Raw genomic sequence first — 19,161 nt, 5'->3', positions numbered from 1 at the left:
TCCAACACAGGGGCTCAATGAAAGTAGAGGTCAAACTGAATTTTAAGACTCCTGCCTCCTTCCAATCCTGCGGAAACACAATGAGAAGGATTTTTATTCACTCTCATTTTATAAATCAGAAACTGCTACACTTGCTTCCTTGGTGCTCCTCAGGCAGGGGAAGAATGATTTGATTTCTCCAAAGCCTTATCACTGCCTGCCATGGTATATAATTATTTGTTTTGTGATCAATTGTTTATGTTACCCACTAGATGAAGTTGCGCGAGGGGCAGTGGCTTCGTTTTGTTCACTTCCGCATCCTCAGCGCGTAAGAACTAAGGCGAGGGCAAGATGAACAACTAAGGGAGGGCGAGGTTAAGAGGTTTGGACCTGCAGGGGGCGCTCCAGCCCCGCCCCCAAGCTAGGCCCCGCCTCTCGCGTCCGCTTTCGCGCGAGCTTTGGAGCCTGCGAGCCTCCGTTCTTCTTTTAACTGCGCATGCGTGCCGGAAGCCCTGTGAGAGCGGCGCCTGCGCGGACGGAGCTGCAGTGCAGCAGAGCCGGAGGTGAGCTCGGTAGGATCGCGGCGTAGCGGAGTCGTGACTGGCAGGCATCATGCTGTCGCCCGAGGCGGAACGGGTGCTGCGGTACCTGGTGGAGGTGGAGGAGCTCGCCGAGGAGGTGCTGGCGGACAAACGGCAGGTAGGAGGCGTGTCCACGGGGCTGGGGCTCGGGTTTTGCGGTTGGGCCTGCGAGCTCCTAGGGCAGCGCGCAGGGTCCGGAATCCGGCTCCAGCTTGGGCTCGCTGTGAATTGACCTAGTCTTGTGGGCCAAGGGCTGTGACGACAGACCGGGCGGTTGTGAGATCATGTGGGCCAAATGTCGAATGCGTGGCACAGCGCCGCGCTTGACTCCTGTATTTGGCACATATTAAGCCCTTCTGTGCCAGGCCTTTCCTCTCTCGCCATTCTTCCTCTGCCCTTTGCCCAGCTTTCCGGATCCCGACCCATTATCTCTTTGGGCCTTTGGTTTACCTGAACCGCTTTTTGAAAATGCAGTTTTTGGGCCCCCACACCGACCTGGGCTGCACCGCTCCAGTCTAGGCCAAAAGAGGAACAGGAAAGAAGTCCAGGTGGTCTAGTAATCGCGCAGAAGTCGGGACGTGGGAGAAGTGTGGGGCCCAGGCCACCGGAGGGCCGTGGAGACCTGCACAGGGAGTTTAAGGAAGCTTGTGGTGGGAAAAAAGTGTGATATAATGGATTGAGGCTTTGAAAGATCCCTTTGGCTGCTCTGTAGAGCACAGACTATAAGGGGGCAAGGGGTAAATGAGGGGCCAGGTAAGGGATGGGTTTGGGCCTAGGTGGTGGTGATGGGTCATCTCCATTTGGAGATGGCCTCCATGATGCTGAAGTATAGGGGTGAGGGAGTAGGAGGGATCAAGAATGATTCAGACTCCTCATCTCCAGTTAGAATGATTGGATGCTTGGTCAGTTGGGTATTAAGGGAGAGCCTAGTAAACACTGCATCAAGGTGTGCTGGCTGACAAATAGCAGTTAAAGTTGAGTGAGTACTTACTGTGTATCAAGTACTGTGCCAACTTAGTTCCTAGGTTAATAACCTAGGTGGTGGGTTCTCTTCCTGTCCCTGTTTTTCAGAGAGGTGAAGTCACACAGCTCATAGCAAGCTGCAGGATTCAAACCTGGGTGTTCCGCCCCACAGCCTCCAGCGCCCGGCAGTAGTACTGCGCTGCCACCTCACTTCCTTGGTAGCCGTTTTGCTGTGACCACCGTCTCAGTGCCAGTACCCGTGCCTTTCTAATATAATATTGTCGTTTTTCTCAGGATACTCGGTCAGAATCAGCTGGAGGAGCTTGTTCAGGAAGTGGTTTCCACTCCCCTGGTAATTCTGAAATGCCTTGAAGCTTGAGAACTAGTGCTCCCGTGGATGATAATAAAAAATGACCCATTTAGTCATTAGACATTTCCCCAGCACCTCCTCTGGGGGGAAAGACACCTGGATGAAGCATTGTCTTTAAGGAGCTGGAAGCTGAGCAGGGGAAGAAGTACCTTCACACATCTGTCCACTATAGGCAGGACATTAGAATTAACCAAGGAATGATGCCTTGTCGTCTTTGTTAGGTTTTAACATCCCTGGTCTGTTGGGAGTACAGACCCGGGTAGGAGGTAACTGAGTTCCCTCCTGCCCCTGTGCTTTTCAGATTGTGGACCTGGATACCAAAAGGAATCGGAACCGGGAGGGCCTGAGGGCCCTGCAGAAGGATCTCAGCCTCACTGGTAAGCCTACCTTCATTGCTGCAGCCCAGAGGCCTGTTCAGTTTACCTTCTAATGCCTTTGACTTACTCCTGTTAGAGACCAGGCAGGAGGCCACAGGTGTGTGGCACAGCCCGTGGAGATGGGAGAGACAGTATTGCAGGTCTGACGTAGACTGTGGCTCAGGCTTTCACTTTCTTACCTCAGTGACAGGTTGTTAGCTGCTAGCTTATCAGTTGACACTGGGAAAGTGCTGGGGGTGTAAAAACAGTGAAGTTCCTGCCCTTGTGCTCTACAAGTAAGTCAACAGCATAAATAGAGAACTGAAAATTGTAAGAAAGCTGAAGAAGGAAGTGAACACAGGGTTGATCTTGGATAATGGGATGGCACCTCTTTAGGTGAGGCTAAGTGGTAGTGATAGAGGAAGCAATAGGGGAGGAGCATGTGATCATGCTGGAGAGATGGGCAGAGGCCAGGCCATGATGAAGGGCCTCAGGAACCAAGCACTTAAAGTGCACTGGAAAGCCTGAAACCTTCCGGTTTCTTGTCTCACCAGAGTAAAATCCAGAGTCCTGCAGGACTGTGTAAACTGATTTCCTTGAACTCTGCCCCCTTGTCTCCTCTGACCTCACGCTCGCTCATCAGCTGCACCCTCACTGCTCTCCTTGCTGTTCTGACACACCGCCACAGTCCTGATCCTTGCTGTTCCTGGTTCCTCTGCCTGGCTCGCTCTTTCCCTAGATGTGTGTCTGCAGGGCTTACATACTCCTCATTTTCTTCAGGTCTCTGCCGGAATGGCACATAATCTGTAAGACCTTCCCAGACTGCCTGGTATGAATGACAAGCTCCTCCTTTTGGCATTCCCCATCTCTCTTTCCCTGCTTTAGTTTTCTCTTAAGATACCTTTCAGGGTCTGACGAATCATATCTTTATTGTCTTGACGTTGTTGTATAGTCTCTCTTCTCCACTCTAACATAAGCTAGGAAGGCAGGAATTTCGTCCTGTTTTGCTGTGTTTTCAGCATCTAAAGCAATGCCTGGCATCAAAATATTTATTGAAAGAATGACTATTTGCCATTTCAGAAGACGTGATGGTTTGCTTTGGGAACATGTTTATCAGGATGCCTCACCCTGAGACAAAGGAAATGATTGAGAAAGGTAAGCCTCCTGGGCAGGGGTCAGGAACAGCATCACCCCCCATGCCACACCCTCTCCACCCCCACCCCGGCTTCTGGCAGCTTGATGCGAGGTAGCTGGTGGCTGTGTGCATTTTAATCTTTGATGTGCCACTGAGTTGTTTCTTCATCTCTGAAGGGGGATACGTCTACATAGCACAGTTGTTGTAAAAGTTGAGATAAAATAATATATGTACTTAGCTATGGGGTCGCACAGAGTTGGACACGACTGAAGTGACTTAGCAGCAGCAGCAGCAGCAGCATAGTGCTTGTTTGTCATTGAGGAATGAGTTGGACTGCAAATAACAGAAATCTAGCAGTTAGTAGGACTTAAGGAAATACAGTTCTGTTCATCTCATGTAAGAAGTTGTCCAGAGAAAGGCAGTCCAGGACTGGCACAGCTGCTCAGCAGAGTCGATGTATTCTCTTGGTTGTTGTGTCATGATTGCAGGCCTCGTGTCTGAGAGCCAGGCTAGAGAGAGGCAGGAGGGCTTTCTCCATATATGGCCTTGCCCTCTGGTTTGGAAATAAGACCGTCCTCCTCAGGGACTTCTGCTGATACCTCATTGGTCAGATCTAAGGCACGTGCTCATATTTTCACATCCCCAGAGTAGCATCAGGGTTGAAGATGGAGGTTTGAGGAGCATGAAGCTCTTGAGTTTGCCACACTAGGGTACACAACAGATCTCACAACCATGATCCTAGAGGCTCTTTGGAGAAAAGTCATGAAAGCAAAAGGTCAGGCTGCAGATGGGTCCTTGGTTGGGATAAGGGCAGGTTACACGTTTTCTCTTCCTCACCCCTGAAAACATGTGGGCCAAGAGAACCAGCAGCACGGTTGCCGCTGCCGCTGAAAACAGGGTAACTCTATCCCTGTTGAAACTGAACTTCTGTCGAAGGAAAGTAGATCAGCTTTGAGGAGAAACTTCCGTTGAAAAACATCCACTAGAGACTTCCTTGGTGGTCCAGTGGTTGAGAGTCCACATTCCAGTGCAGGGGACTCGGGTTTGGTCCCTGGTAGGGACCTAAGATCCCACATGCCAAAGGACAGCTAAGCTTATGCATTGCAGCTAAGACCCAACACAGTTAAATAAACAAACATTTTTTTTTTTTTTTTAAAGAAAACATACACTAATATCATGGTTATAAAATTGAATTGTCATTGCACTTGCAGAGGGACTGGAGGCTGCTTAGAGTAAGCTTCCAGAGGGCCTCGCCTGCCTGGGTTGAGGATCAGATCCCCAGCTCTCTTGGCCCATGAGTGTGGTCTTGTCACTGACCTAGAAGGGTTCCAGGGCAGCATCTCTGTTTCTTAGGGATGGACACAGGCTAAACAAAGATCATGCAAGATGGTGGTTACTCATTTACAACGAGAACCAGAGCGACTGCCCAGGTCAGAATGCTTAGCTGGTCAGGGCTTATCACCATCAGAAGGAATAAAGGTCTGTAGGAAAGGCAAAAATGTCACTCATGAGTGGGTGAAAACAGCAGACGGAGTTGGTTGGGTGTCATCAGTTGGTTGCACTTCTCACGATGCATCTGCCTTTGGGCACAGTCCGTTCTGTAAGACAGCCCTCTCTTCCCTGCCGTGAATTGGTTGAGTGTGAGCATGAGACAGAGTGTTGACTGTTCAGGTCACAGTTACCACAGTCCTGCTGTTGTGAAAACTCCTCACCTGGTTGGATGTGGGTTTGTAAACTTCGTCAACCACCTATTTTCCATCCATCTTTGAATAGGCTGGGTCTTTTTATTCTTAAATCTGAATTTTCCATAATTTCATTGTGAGAGGGTGACCTAAAATCCTGCTATTGCCTTCACCATCCACTGCCCAGGGTACTTTGCATAATGAAAACAGGCTGATAAACTGCAAGTTGGGAAACTAGTGTGCTCAACCCTGTTCTGGGCTCACTCAGTGGTCGTGGTAGGCCATGTCCCTTCTTTAGCCTTTAGTTTCTTCCTCAACTGGTCTCCCAAGTCCCATTTTCACCCCCGCATGCTCAGACCCCTGCCTTCAGTGGGGCTGGGCAGAGGCTGGTATCCTTGGGTGTCTATAGTGTAACCTCATCTTGTTTGCCTGTCTCAATTTTTCAGATCAGGAACATCTGGATAAAGAAATAGAAAGACTCCGGAAACAACTTAAAGTGAAGGTCAATCGCCTCTTTGAGGCCCAAGGTATTGGCCTGGGGACTAAGCGTGGGGCCGGAAACCAGCAGGGGAGACAGTATGAGCTCAGACTTTGCAGGCTGGGGTGGACAGCTGGTGAGTGGGAAGTGGGCAGGGTTGTCTTGAGCTGACCAGAGATGGAATGGACAGGAAGTTTGTGGGATCTTATTCCCATTACAAGTTCTTTTCAGGCACAAGAATGGCATGGAGTGTCTCACATTTTATGCCAGGGTGTGACTGTGGGGGCCAAGATACCTCTGACTAAGGGTCAGAAGGCCTCAGTCAGGTGGTCCAGGTTAGAGCTGAATTTCTAGGTAAACCTAACCTCTCCAAATTGGTCAGTCTGGCACAAATTAGGAGGGTTCTGCACAGCAGTCATGACTCTGCAGGTTCTTGGTAACTCAGGAACAGGTGTTGATGTTCCTTGTTCTGTGCTTTGCAGAATTTGAGGCCCTTCTCTGTCAGATTTCAAGGCCAAGTTTTTGGCAGCATGAATGCAGTGTAAGCCGCATTGCCAGGCTAGACTCCAGGGCCAGTAGGTTGGACAGCGGGAGCCCTGACTCACTGATGAATTCTTCCCCTAGGCAAACCGGAGCTGAAGGGCTTTAACCTGACCCCCCTCAACCAGGATGAGCTTAAAGCTCTCAAGGTCATCTTGAAAGGATGAAACCTAAGAACCCAGGTGGGGGACCTAAGACCAGCATCCTCCCCTGGGGTCATGGAGGACCCAGAACTCTCCAGCCTTGAAACCTGCAAGGACAGGATCTACCCTGCAAGGGGACAGGTGTGAGAAGTGCAGCCATAGCCTGTACGAAGCTTCTTTGTCTGTAGCACTTGGCTACTTTTTGACAGCAGGAGGGAACCCTCAGCCTACACCAGTATCTGCCGGCCTGACCACTGGGGCTGGATGGACACAAGGCCCATTGACAGGCCCTGGTAGCCACCAGGAGGTGGGTGGGGGCAGCGCCAGTGGGGGTGTGAGAAGGACTGCAGCAGGCACTTCTCAACAATGGCCTGCTGTTGGAATGGGCCCTGGAGGGAGAAGAGTGGGAGCTTCATTCCAGCATTCCTCTCAGAAAGAGAGAGACGTATTTTCAAGCAGTGTGTGTAACAGAATTGGAATAAAGCAGGAGGCTTACAGGAGGCTCCTGTGCTGGATAGAGGACAGAATGTTAGTGCTCTGTGGTTCAGCACAGGCAGACACATAGTCCCCCTGCACTGCCACTGGGGCCCATTTTCCTGCTCACCCCCGGGATGGAGTCCAGAGCAGGTGCTGCCTGTCATCCCGCCTCGGCTGCTCTGGAGTCAGGAAGGCCTTGCAGAGCCCTGCGCCAGCGACGGATGAGGGCCATCCTGCTGTGTTGTGCTTAGGCAGGACGTGACTCCGTGGGCTCTGAAAGCAGAACCCGGGCAGCGATGCTTAGAGCTCCTGTCTGCCTTCAGGGTCTGCGATCCTAATGTGAATGTGCCGGGAGGGATGTCTTCGGTGTGCCTCCAGGGCTCAATACATGTTACTAAATGAACGAATAGTAGCTTCTAGTCTTTACCTCACTTAGTCCTTAATGGAAGGTATGCCACTCCCTTTGCAGTACTGTCCATGAAGGGGCAGTGGTTCCTCCTTGAAATGACGTCAGGGCAGGGTGGAGAGGGCACTCCATTTGGTTCTGGCCAATAGTTAAATGCAGGGACACAGGCTGCCATGGCCAGATCTTGTGTTTTTTTCGAAAACCTAGAAATTTAGATTTTTTAAGTTGAATCCTTTGCTTTTTAAATACTGCTGATTAATTCAGAAAATTTTAAAAAGCTTGAATGTTGGCCAAACAAAACACTTTATATAAGCCACATTTGGCCCAAACCTCTGGTTTTGCATCCTTTTGAGTTTTTTTTTTTTTAGTAGAAATTGCTGGGGTTTCTCCAAGGTGGCCCTAGGAAGTAGGGAGGTGGAATCGGAAACTAAATGTCCAGAGTAGATGAAAGGATTTGATAACTCCAAATAGTGGAATATTATACAGCTGTAATCAAGAATAAAGAAGCTGAAAACTGATTTGGAACAAGCTTCAAGATACATTAAAGTGAGAAGCAAAGACAGGTGTCTAATAAGCTCATAATTTGTGTGCAAACAGTTATGTGGTTCCCTCAGAATAGAAACTACATGGTTGGGTGCAAGGGAAGGACATGTTGCTGTTGTATTTTTTAAAATAAAAATGTAAGAAAATGGGGAGTTATGGCATTCACTGGTAGATACTGTCTAGATGACTGCTTGGCTCAGTTGTTCTCTCTGAATGTTGACCCTGCCTATCTGACCAGGTGGATGCTAGGCCAAAGAAGAGCCAATCAGATTCTTTCTCCTGGAGACGTGGACCCCATTCCTAGGGTTGTCTGGGCTTTACCCAGTCACACGGATGAGGGAAGCCCCCACATTCTGGAGCACGAGCCCCAGAAAGGCCTGGCTTCTGGCCTTCCCAAGGCTGGCTGACCTACTTAGATTTGCCAGTATTTTTCTTTGAAAAGCCCTTCCCTTCCCCCTGCAGTCAGATTCTGCTGTTTGCAGTTAAAAGAACTGTCCTGAAGCAGGCGGAGTGATAGAGGAGCTGCCTGGGGTCCCTTGAAAGGTTGTCCTGAAGCAGTTAGCCACCAGCCCACTCTTGGTTCAACTCTTCAACCAAGAGGCGTTGGAATGTGGAAAATGCAGACATTCTTACTTGTGCCCAACTCCCCAAGCCATCTCTGCCTGACAGCCCAGGGCTTTCTAATCTAAAAAGCTCAGCTCCCAACCTCAAATAGGAAGGCCCAGAGAGGCACCTAGGTCACCTAGCTGACTTAATAAGTGCACCTTCATGGAGACTCACTAAGCAGCTCTGCCTGCCTAATCCTTGCCTTCTCTACTTGAGAAATGGGGATGCTCTGGCCCACTGGTTTTCAGATGGTCAGGGAGCTCCATGGGTCCCCTGACATGCAGTCAGGGTATTGTAAGAAGGGCAGGATGTATTTAAGGCTCAGCCCTTACTTGGACCCCCAGTAAACACACAATCTTAACAACTGCTTGCTTTGCGAACACAACTTAAGAACTGAGCCCTTGCTCTTGGAGGAGCCTATCAACACATCCCCTGAGAGACATCAAAGGGTCAAAACCAGGAAGATGTGGTAGCGGCAACAGCATTCCCTGAGCCAAACCTGGAGCCCAAAGACTCTCTAAATAAGGGCTGTAATCCTTTATTAGATGTGATCTCCCTCAGGTATAACTTGCTGCATTTCTCCTCTTCACCAAGCTAACCAATCCATCAAGGTTAAAATCTATCCAGTCCCAGAGATTGGTTCTCTCCTGGTGCAAAGATATCCAGGGTAGGGTGGGGTGCTGGGCCAAAGCAGCTGCCAGGCCGGAAAGAGGGAGGGAGGGTGACTGAGTGCTGAGTGCTGCTGCGCTGAAAAACAGGGAGCAGAGAGAGGACCGTTGTGGTACCAGTGGTTCTCCATGCTGGGGATTAGTTGGGCGTTTTCTTCTGGCCTTGAAGGGAGCAGAACAGCTGCCTCAGCTGTTCCTTCCGATCATTGACGCAGCCTGGAAGGGAAGTGGAAAGTTGACTGGGATGGGCTGTCCTTGGTCGAGGGGTCTTAGGGGAGTAGAAGGGGCCAGTGCTCCTACTACCTGCAGAAGGAGGGGCCAGCAGAAGCCGGGCAACCACGGATGGTTTCCCAGGTGGAGCTAGTGGTAAAGAACCCACCTGCCAATGCAGGAGATAGAGACATGGGTTCGATCCCTGGGTCAGGAAATCCCCTGGAGGAGGGGAAGGCAACCCACTCCAGTATTTGTGCCTGAAGAATCCCATGGACAGAGGAGCCTGGTGTATTATAGTCCATAAGGGTTGCAGAGTTGGGCATGACTGATGCAACCTAGCACACATCCCCTCCCAACTGCCATGACCTTTAGACAGGTCACTTAATTCTTGGAGCATCAGTTTTCTTATCTGTACATCAGGATACCTGCTTTATGGGGTAAATGCAAGGATCAGGTAGTATTCACTGGAGGCCTACCCCAAATCAGGGGCTACTTCAGGTGAGGATGTAGATTTGACTTAAGCTTTCACAGGCATAATGTATGCAAGAGAAGAGGAGGCTCGGAGAGGTGAAGTAGTTTGCTCCAAATTGCACAATTAGTAGCAGGACTGAGGCTTGAACCCAGGCTGCCTAGCTCCAGAGGCCAAGCTCTTAACCACTCCCCATATTGCCCTGCCTTCTGGCTTTGCTCCGTGAAAATGCACTTAAAGCTGGCACAGGGCCTGGTACCTAAATCTCATGTGTCAGGCACATTCAGCTAAGAGGTGGATGGCCCCACAGGTGGCTCCTACTCTTGTGGGAGGGTGTCCCAGGCAGTTCAGGCTGACTTCACATCCTCTCCTAGTGCATTCACAGTGTTTCCTTTCTTTTGTGCTCAGAGCTAATCCTTGAGGCAACTCCATGGTCATTTAATCTTGTGCCAGGTGCAGTGATGGCACCTCACAAACAGGGGTTGAATGACTGAATCCCCATGGGCACAACTGACCTGGAGGTGTCTGCCATGTTTCTCAGCTCCCCAGAGCCCCACCCCTGCCTCCTAGGCATCAACAGCAATCAAGACTTCCCTGAGCTGAAAGTCCACTAAATGCCAATCCCCGGGCTTTCCAAAGTGAGTTCCGTGGAGCCTTAGCCTTAACTAAGGTTCATAATTCATTCATAATTCACAAACCTTCGTGTCCAATGCAAATCTCTTGGAGTTCTAGGCTCATCTCTGGGTTATCTGTTGATCTTTTCACCAGATTGCCAACACATCCCTAATTCATTTCATCAATACTCTTCCCACCCCCAGCCAGCTCCTCTTATATTCAAAATCACCCACCCAGATACTCAACTGGAGAACCACTGTTCTGAGTCTCTGCTGCTTAAATATGGTGCAGGAAGCATTGGCACTGAACCTGAGGTGGATGGTTAGCAAAGGTGGCTGTGACGACCCTCTTAGTCCTCCATGGACCTGCCTGCAAAGTGACTGCCTCTCCTCCCATCAAGAGGTGGAGTCTATTTCCTTGACCCCTGAATCTGGGCTGGACAGGCTTTGGCTAACGGACTGTGGCAGAATGACACATGGAATTTCTGAACCTAGGCCTCAAGAGGCTTCACTGTCTTCTCTCGCCTTCTTGGAACCCTGAGACCACTGTGTGAACGAGTGGCCACCTGGAAGAAAAGGCAGCTGACAGCCCGTCTCGACCACCGCACATGCGAATGAAGCTATCCTAGGCCACCGTGTCTCAGCACATCTGCTAAGTGCCTGCCCCTGTGAGAGACCCCAAGCCACACCTAAAGAATCATAAGCAATTAAGATAGTCATTTCAAGCTGCAAAGCTTCAAGAGAATTTGTTACACAATAATAGTTAACTATTAGGGGGCTTTTACGTGTGCAGACTATTAGCCCTCTTCTTCCAGACCTACTGAGTCAGAACAGCATTTTAACAAGATTCCCAGGTGATTGTACAGCTTGAAAGCATTGTATAGCCATCCTCCAACAACGCCACGTGGCAAGCCCTAGGGGTCTGCCGTGGGAGAAGCATTCACAAACCGCCTCTCCTTTGCCTTCCTCAAAGCAAACTGCTTAGTACTTGGACTTCCCGGGCTTCCTTGCAGCAGAGGTGCCATGTGACCCAGCTCTAGTGGGTGAGATGTCAGCAGAGTTACCTGCTTTCCTTTGGGAATAGTCAAAGCTTGAAGGAAAGCCTTTGGCCCTTGGGCCTGCCTGGGATAAGGGACACAGTGCCTGGAGTTGGAGCAGCCATGAGGCAACAAGCATGAGCATCAGGGCTAACAGGCTGAGTGTGGTAAAGAAAAAAGATCTGGGTCCTTGGTGGCACTGTGCATCTGTCACTTATGGCCTGCCCCATGACTTCTGGTGACTCAGGACAAATCAGTTCCTCTCTGGGTAACTATTAGTTTGTTAGTTGTTTGCAGCCAAACCCAATCCTAAATCATACCAAACCCTAAAAGATACTCAAAACTTTTCATCAAAAAAGAAGGAAGAAAAATGCCACAAACAAAAAGGAAAATGACAAACTCATTTTGTTTGAATGGAAATATTCAAACAAAAGGAAAATATTTACAGTAAGTTTGACAGAGGGAAAATATCCTCAATATATTAATATCCAAGGCCTTTACAAATTTAGAAAAATGGAAGCCCACTGGGGGGGAAAAATAAGTATGGACAGCTTACAAAAGAACAACTGCAAATTTTAACTCTGAAGCCTCACACATAATCAATGGAATGCACAGGAAACAAGTAAATATTTTTACCTATGAAGTTGGCAAAGGTTTTTTTGTTGCTGCTGCTGCTGTCATTTTAAATTCAGAGCTTGCAAATTTGTGTAATCTTTCTAAGAAAGCAATTTGACTGTAATAAGTCCATTTTTTTAACCCAGTAGTTCTATTCCTAGGAATCTGTCCTAAAAAAAATAGCCAGTTTCAGTTGAACTTTATTTGAGAGGATGTCCTCACAGCATTCTTTATAAAAGTGAAAAACTGGAGTCATGCCAAATGCTCAATTATGTGAAATTGGTTTCATAAATTTGGGGATGTTTTGCAGCTGTATGGTGATTTTGTTTCTAATTTTGCCAAGGGACAAGTGCTAGCAGCCTAGCTTTCGGGTTTTGAAGTTGGACAGATTGGGTTCAAGGCCTCTCGCACCACTTATGACCAAGACCGTTGGCGTATGATCTAACATCTGGAGACCCTTTCCACGTCTGTAAAATAATCAAGGCTGCCTAAAAGTGAAATGAGATAATGTATATAAAGTAGTCTGGACCTGGCCATAGTGTGTTTCCAAAAGAGAGTGAGTGAAGGTTGCTCAGTCGTGTCTGCCTTTAGTCCATGGAGTCTTCAGGCAAGGATACTGGAGTGGGTAGCCTTTCCCTCCTCCAGGGGATCTTCCCAACCCAGGGATCGAACCCAGGTCTCCCACATTGCAGGTGGATTTTTTACCAGCTGAGCCACTAAGGAAGCCCAAAATAGAGGCTCTTACTAATGTTATTGAATGAGCTGGAAAATGCTATGTGGAAAAGTTAGACTCAAAGCTTCAGCCCAATGCCAATTTTGTAGAAAAAAATATGAATATATGCATTTTTATAAAATTGGAAGGAAATACACCAGATTGTTAAAGATGGTTATGTTTGGATGATTTTTTTCATTTCTTTCTTTAGTTTTCAAATATTCTACAATGAGTGTGAATAATTTTTATAGTTTTATAGTCAGGGAAATTTTTCACTTTTTAAAAGCCAAGTTTAAGGTCAAGCCCTGAAGTCCTTAATTTCTTTTAGCAACATATCGTGTTTTTTGTTTATGTGCCGCCTAAGCTTTTTGAAATCGGCCTCAAACAGATTAATAATATCCTTCACCACATTCTGTGCAGTATTCTAGGCATATATTGAGATAGAAACTATTGAATCTCTGTTTTACAGATGAGGAACAGAGAGGTTAAGTCCCTTGCTCAAGGTCACACAGCTGGTAAATTTTAGACCAAATTAAAACATTCTGGACTTCCCTGGTGGCTCAGATGGTAAAGAATCCACCTGCAATGTGGGAGACCTAGGTTAAATCCCTGGGTTGGGAAGATCCCCTGGAGGAGGGCATGGCAACCCACTCCAGTATTCTTGCCTGGAGAATCCCCATGGACAGAGGAGCCTGGCAGGCTACAGTTCATGGGATCACAAAGAGTTGGACATCACTGAGTGACTAAGCACAGCACAGCACAACACATTAAGTCAATAAAAGTGTACACAAAGAAAAATACAAAACAATAGAAATCTAGTAAAACATCCTCAACTCCATGACAAGTTGCCTCTCAGACTACTTGCCACCTCCCATGTACCCACTCCCCACCTAGCCCCACATACCGAGATGTGTGTTGGTCACAAAGTTCCCCATCCCCGATAGGTCAGGACCGCCCTCTTCTCTGCTGACAGGGCCATCGTTCCACATGAGGTCAAAGCCTCCTACTCGCTTCTCCCTTCCTGTGAGCCTGGACAAGCAGGAGATACAAAGGGTTAATGAAAGGTTCACCTGGTGAAGATACAAAGGGTTCACCTGGTGGGGCCCTCAAGCCAGGGCCCTGAACGCTCCCAGCACCCTACTGGCGCCCACCCTGTCAGAGTACCTTTTGTCCATCCAAAGTGGGGGATGACCTCGGGGTCATCCCCCATTTGTCCCCAGGCTTCCACACTTGGCCCCAGTAACGTGCTTTCTGGTTTAAAGTCTGCTGTCCTTCCCAGATCAGACTCCACGAAGGCGGGGACTAGGCTGCCATGTCCTTTATGTGTCCCCAGTGTTTAGCACCAGGCCTGGCACACAGGAGGGCCTCAAGTGTTTGCTGAAGGAATAAGTGATGGTGGATAAGGGTGGTGGACACCTGAGGTTCTGCCTGCTCAGCATCCATTTCACTTCTTTTAGCCTTTGGGTACCTGGGGTTTCCTTTTTGAAAACCAGGCCTCACTCTCTCACTCTCATGGTTCAAGTGGGGCTGACCCCAACCCCTGGGAGAGGGCACAAGACCTAGGCTTGGTCAATCAGAGTCCCAGTGATTGATTCAGGGATGGGCATGTACTCAATCCCACCAGGGAGCAATGAGAGTCAGCCCTCAAACTTTTGCTGGAATAACTGGGGAGAAACTAACACAGAGGAAAGAGGTGAGAGAGAGGAAAGCGAGAACAGACAAACCAGCCAACACTGTCTGAGCCATTCCTGAAGTCAAACCCTGGATCTTCCTATTATATATACATCATTATATCAATAAATAGCCTCTTACTGAGTACTTACTGTGAGTTAGACATGTTAAAATAAATTACCTTTGTAAATTAATCTAACAACCCTGAGAGTTAGATATGAAATCTCCCACTTTACAGATGAGGACACTGAGGTTCAGAGAGGAGAAGTGACTGGGTCAGGGTCCCACAGTCAGGAAAGGTGGAGGAAATCCTGTGGGACTGAATCTCAGAAAGCTGTAGTTGGCCCTGCTCTGCTGGGTCAGGGCCGAATCCTTGGGCCAGGACCTGATCCTGTGTGAACATCACAGTTTCCCCACCTGTGGAACAGTGGGGCGGGGGAGGGTGGAGGGGCCAGAGACATCTCTGAGGTCCTCTCAAGTTCCAGGGTTCCAAGTTCTCTCTCCTCAGTGGGAGCCCTGATGGTGAGGTACAGGGGTGTATGAGCGAGGCTGCCCTCTCTCACCTGGCCTCCATGTCCACAATGTGCAGGGTGTCTTCCAGGAGGCAGGTCTTGAGCTCATAGTCCTCCTGGCTGCTGGCTGTCAGTGATGGGGATGCATTGACCTCCAGGAGCCACCTGGGGAGGGAAGGGACTGGAAAATCTTAAGGTTGCCTGGTCCCTGGAACTTCACGAGAGACTAGATGAGGTGCCTGGGCCCCACCCTCAATTCAACCAGCGCTGCTGTCTCTACGTTTCCATCTGAAGAAAGGTTGCAGGGACTAAAACTTTTGAAAACAACTGTCACACACTTGAAACCCCCCCAGGGTCTAGGTGGTGACTTAAATGAAGCAAGCTGGTGGGGGTAAGAACAATTTTGTGCCCTTGTGTTTATTACTCCTTTGGCTTCTTTCAGAAGAGCTGGAGTATGAGAGAAATTTTCATAGTGAACATTTGTCTATAAATGGTAACCAGGGGACTTCCCTGTGGTCCAGTGGTTAAGAATCCACCTTCTAATGCAAGGGACATGGGTTCAATCCCTAGTGGAGGCATTAAGATCCCATATGCATTCTTAATATTTTTTTCAAACACTGATATTTGGACTTTTCAAATTTTGGAACTAGGTATTTTTGTCTGGTACTATAAGTTTAAAAATGTGTATTATCTGTAAAAACTTGATGTTGAAAAATATGTTAAAATGTTACTGTCCAGTTAAAAAAAACAAGATCCCACATGCATGGGGGCAACTAGCCCATATGCTGCAGTGAAGCGCAGATGCAGCCAAATAAATCAATAAAAGTATTAAATAAAAGATGGTTTTTAAAAGATGGTAACCAGCCTGCCAAGTCAGGGGGGTGGGGAGTGGCAGGGAGGGGTAGGCCTGTGGTGGGCTGGGAAGAGCGTTCCACCTCTGAAGGGGTGGCTGTGGCAGCTGAAGCAGAGTGTTGCCCTGTGAGCATATGAACCCCAAATTCTAAGACCCTCTGACTCTTCCAAAACATCCCGATGCTTGTGCAAACATCTTCCAGTTATGGGAAATGGTCGATGAAAATCAACCCAATGAAAAAAAAACATTCTGAAGGTCAAACTCAAAGTGTCTGCAGGCCAAAAGCAGCCCAAGGGCTTCCAGCCTGTAACCTCTGGTTTTCTGCAGCTCTGTTAGTTGACAGACAGGAATCTGGGGTACAGAGGGAGGAGGGCTCACCCAGCAGGTCAGTGAGAGACTGGGGCCCCCTTTTCCTATCTACTGCCTTCTCCTAAGCTCATTTCCCCCCTTTGGTGACCACGTTAATGCCTATAGCACAGCTTGCATCCCAGAGGGCAAAGGAGAGAGACCTGCTGGTGCCTGGCCCTGGTTTCTCTTGAACTTGGGCCTGACTTAGGTCTTGCTCTAGGGCTCCTACTCCTGGCTCAGAAAGGCCCCCAAGAGCGATACAGTGACCCTGGGGAGGGGGCTGGGTCCAGGACCCATAGTGCTGGTGGAAGCTGCTCAGTCCAGGAACATGGACTCTGGGCCCAGCTCAGCCCTGGACTTACTGCATGACCTCAAGCTGCCTGAATAACTCCACTGGGCTTCTGTGCCCTGTTGTATCACCCAAGGGCCAGCAGTGTGTTACCTGACAGCTCGGGTGTGTTCAACCTCCTCGTGAGAACTGCAGGAAGGCACAAAATTTTGGGAATTGACATGGTAACAATACTCCCTTGCCCAGCCCTTTGCATCCTCAAAGCACCAGGATTCACAGAGGGGAAGTTTCTTGCCTGATGGGAGAGGAGGGTTGCTGACTCAGCAGATGCTTGGGGAAAGGCCACAGTGTCGGGCATGGGGCTCATTTCTTCCTCATAACATTCCTCTCTGCACAGTGACCATTTTACAGCCAGGCAAGTCAAGGCTCAGAGAAGGGAAGCCTGCCCAGCTAGGAAGTTGCAGAGCTGAGCTTAAACCCAGGCAGTCTGGGTGCAGAGTGTGTAAAACATCCCCCCTCCCCTGCAACCCCCGCTCTCTCCGGGCCACCAGCCCATCCACTTACGGCTTGAGGTCCTGGTCTATGAGGATGTCATAGCCGTACAGCTCAAAGCAGTGCTTGTCGCTGATGATCACCTTCTGCACGCTCTGCAGGCTTCTGATGAAGATGTTGTCCATGTCGCTGAAAAGCGTCTCTACTGCCTCGGGCCCGTGCTTGGACGCCAGGTACTGCCGGAAGCGCTGCAGCATCCACTTGCAGCCCTTGGCCCCACCACCAGGTTGAGAGAGGAAACTTGAATCAGCCCAGACCGGGCCAGCCGGGACGGCCATCTGCCATCAGCACAGGCCTTAGTCTTGGACAAGGGGAGCCCAGCCCTGAGTCCTGTGATAAGCAGAACCCTTACCGGGCGGAGAATCTGCACTCCCAAGGAGGTGTGGCCCACCCAGAGCCTGGGCCTCTTTTTCTAGAGCACCACCTGCTATCTGCCACCCCAGAAGTCTCTGCCCAAATGCCCTGCACCGGCCTCTTCCTTGGGCCTGCCCTTTGAGGACAGATTGCACTGACCACGTGGGTACCCCAAGACCCAGGGAGTCACCCACAGCTTGCTGTTTTGGGTGTGTGCATGTTTGCAGGAGGCCCCCACAGGGTGTTGGAGAGCTGGGGACCAGCTCTTTCTGTACTCTTCTGTTCTGGCTCTTAACTCTAAGAAGTCTGAGTATGCTAAATATGAACCTGGTCTTCTGGCAGGTTATTAGGTAGGTAGGTAAGTAGATTGATAGATAATATATCTGTCAAGGTAGGACGACACAACGCATATTGTTAAAGGGTGTACTGGTTTGATTTGTAACTCTTAAACATTTAAACACGTGATCTGTGGGCCTCCATGTATACGCTTACCCTGGGCCCTGAAAACAGGCAGTGACCTGACCTCTCTGGAGAACTCTCCTGGGCTCTCCCTCCTCACCACCCCAGCCCAGTCCCAGAGGCCATATCCAAGGGCAGGAGCCCAGCTTCCTCACCTTCTTTGGGTGGTAGTCGGGAGACGTCTTTTGCACAGCGACATTGGTGAGGTGAACGTCTGCAGAAGTCAGTGGTCAAGGGCCAGTGTGGATAAGAAGGGTAGCCCCCAGGGACCAAACGGAGACCCTTGCTTGGGAATCTCTGAGGAAAGGCTACCAAACAGCCCAGAGCTCAGGTGAGTGGGTTTTGGAGTCAGATGGACTTGGGTCCAAATCATGCCTGCATCTATCTTTACTGGCTGTGGGCTCCTGAGCAAGTCACTTAACCTCTCTGAGCCTGTTTCCCCCCTTATTAAATGCCAGTGCCTAGTAGTATGTTGATCTCCCGGGGTTATCTGAAAGATCAGATAAGATGCTGTGTAGAAGCACCTCTTACAGTGCCTGGCATGGCTGATATTATTAGATTAGTTAGGATTGTCCCACTCTAAAGGAGAGAACCCTTTCTAACAAGTAGAGACACCAAATACAGAACAGCCTTCTCAGGACGTTCTGAGCTCTCTGTCACTAGAGAGGCTCAGACTGGGTGGCTATTTTGTAAGAATATTGGAGAAATGACCCAGCATTGGGATGGGGTCAAGATGGCCACCTTTGAAGTCCCAAACCCACCTTTGAAGTCTGCCTTTTGGTATCATCACCATCACCGGTATCATCACCACCAGTAACATCAGCAACATTCCAAAGCTTATATACAGTATGTTCACACACATCATCTCTTTTCCCCAAATCACTCCCATCTCACAGAAAGGCTCAGGGAGACAGCCACTCGGCATACCCCACCCTCCCCGACATAGCTAAGTAGGATGGAACCCAAAACCTCACGAAGAGGCAAACATAACTTTCTCCTGGACTTGGTAAAACAGGCAGAGTCCTAGGACCAGGACCCTTTGCTGCAGTGCTTGCACCTGGACAAACATCTCTGCCTCAAGCAAAAATACAAAGAAATTATAAGGGACTAAAAAGAACTGCGTGCGTGTGCAACTGGGGAAAATTTTGGACAAGATACAAAGAGACCAAAGAGCCCTATTTCCACTTCTGAAGGGCAGGCAGCAAAAGCAGGAAGTCAGGAGCAAAAGCAGAGTACTGCACACAGCACCACCAAAGGGGTGGGCAAACCACCTAAGCCAAACTTCCAGCTTGACCCTGGACACACCCCTATCCTCACCCCATAGAAATAACCAACTCTTCACACCTCGGTAAGCCCAGCTAGCAAGGGAACCTGTTATTTGTTCTTGTTCCCCTCTGCTGCTGCAGGGACCCCAATAAAACCTTCCTGTATTTCTTGCCTCTGATCAATTTCTATTGATTGAGGTGGCCGAGAACCCTGGCCGGAAATATTGGACCGTTCACAGATGGGGAGGTAAGAGCCTCTAGGTCACTGATC

At 49.2% G+C, this 19,161-nt stretch overlaps 2 protein-coding genes across 2 annotated transcripts in view; one reads left to right on the top strand and one right to left on the bottom strand.

The window, feature by feature from the left end:
• Positions 1-465: 465 nt before the first annotated feature.
• On the top strand, positions 466-7,805 carry PDRG1 (p53 and DNA damage regulated 1). Its single transcript, XM_055544721.1, has 5 exons — positions 466-678; positions 2,195-2,270; positions 3,330-3,404; positions 5,513-5,593; positions 6,169-7,805. The coding sequence occupies exons 1-5, from the start codon at positions 592-594 to the stop codon at positions 6,249-6,251; spliced, it is 402 nt and encodes a 133-aa protein (XP_055400696.1). The 5' UTR covers positions 466-591; the 3' UTR covers positions 6,252-7,805.
• A 1,038-nt stretch (positions 7,806-8,843) lies between these two features.
• The window catches only part of TTLL9 (tubulin tyrosine ligase like 9), a 59,330-nt gene continuing 49,012 nt past the window's right edge, over positions 8,844-19,161 (bottom strand). Inside the window, exons 12-16 of the mRNA XM_055543330.1 lie at positions 17,781-17,839; positions 16,825-17,021; positions 14,822-14,935; positions 13,492-13,616; positions 8,844-9,143 (exon numbers count right to left, since the gene is read on the bottom strand). Of these exons, the coding sequence (XP_055399305.1) occupies positions 9,067-9,143; positions 13,492-13,616; positions 14,822-14,935; positions 16,825-17,021; positions 17,781-17,839 (572 nt within the window). The 3' untranslated portion in view covers positions 8,844-9,066. The remainder of the gene's footprint in view (positions 9,144-13,491; positions 13,617-14,821; positions 14,936-16,824; positions 17,022-17,780; positions 17,840-19,161) is intronic.

The sequence above is a fragment of the Bubalus kerabau genome, chromosome 13 (assembly GCF_029407905.1).
Source record: "Bubalus kerabau isolate K-KA32 ecotype Philippines breed swamp buffalo chromosome 13, PCC_UOA_SB_1v2, whole genome shotgun sequence".
Lineage (NCBI taxonomy): Eukaryota > Metazoa > Chordata > Mammalia > Artiodactyla > Bovidae > Bubalus > Bubalus kerabau.
The sequence above is the reverse complement of the archived record's forward strand: the minus strand, read 5'-3'. Positions and strand labels throughout refer to the sequence as shown.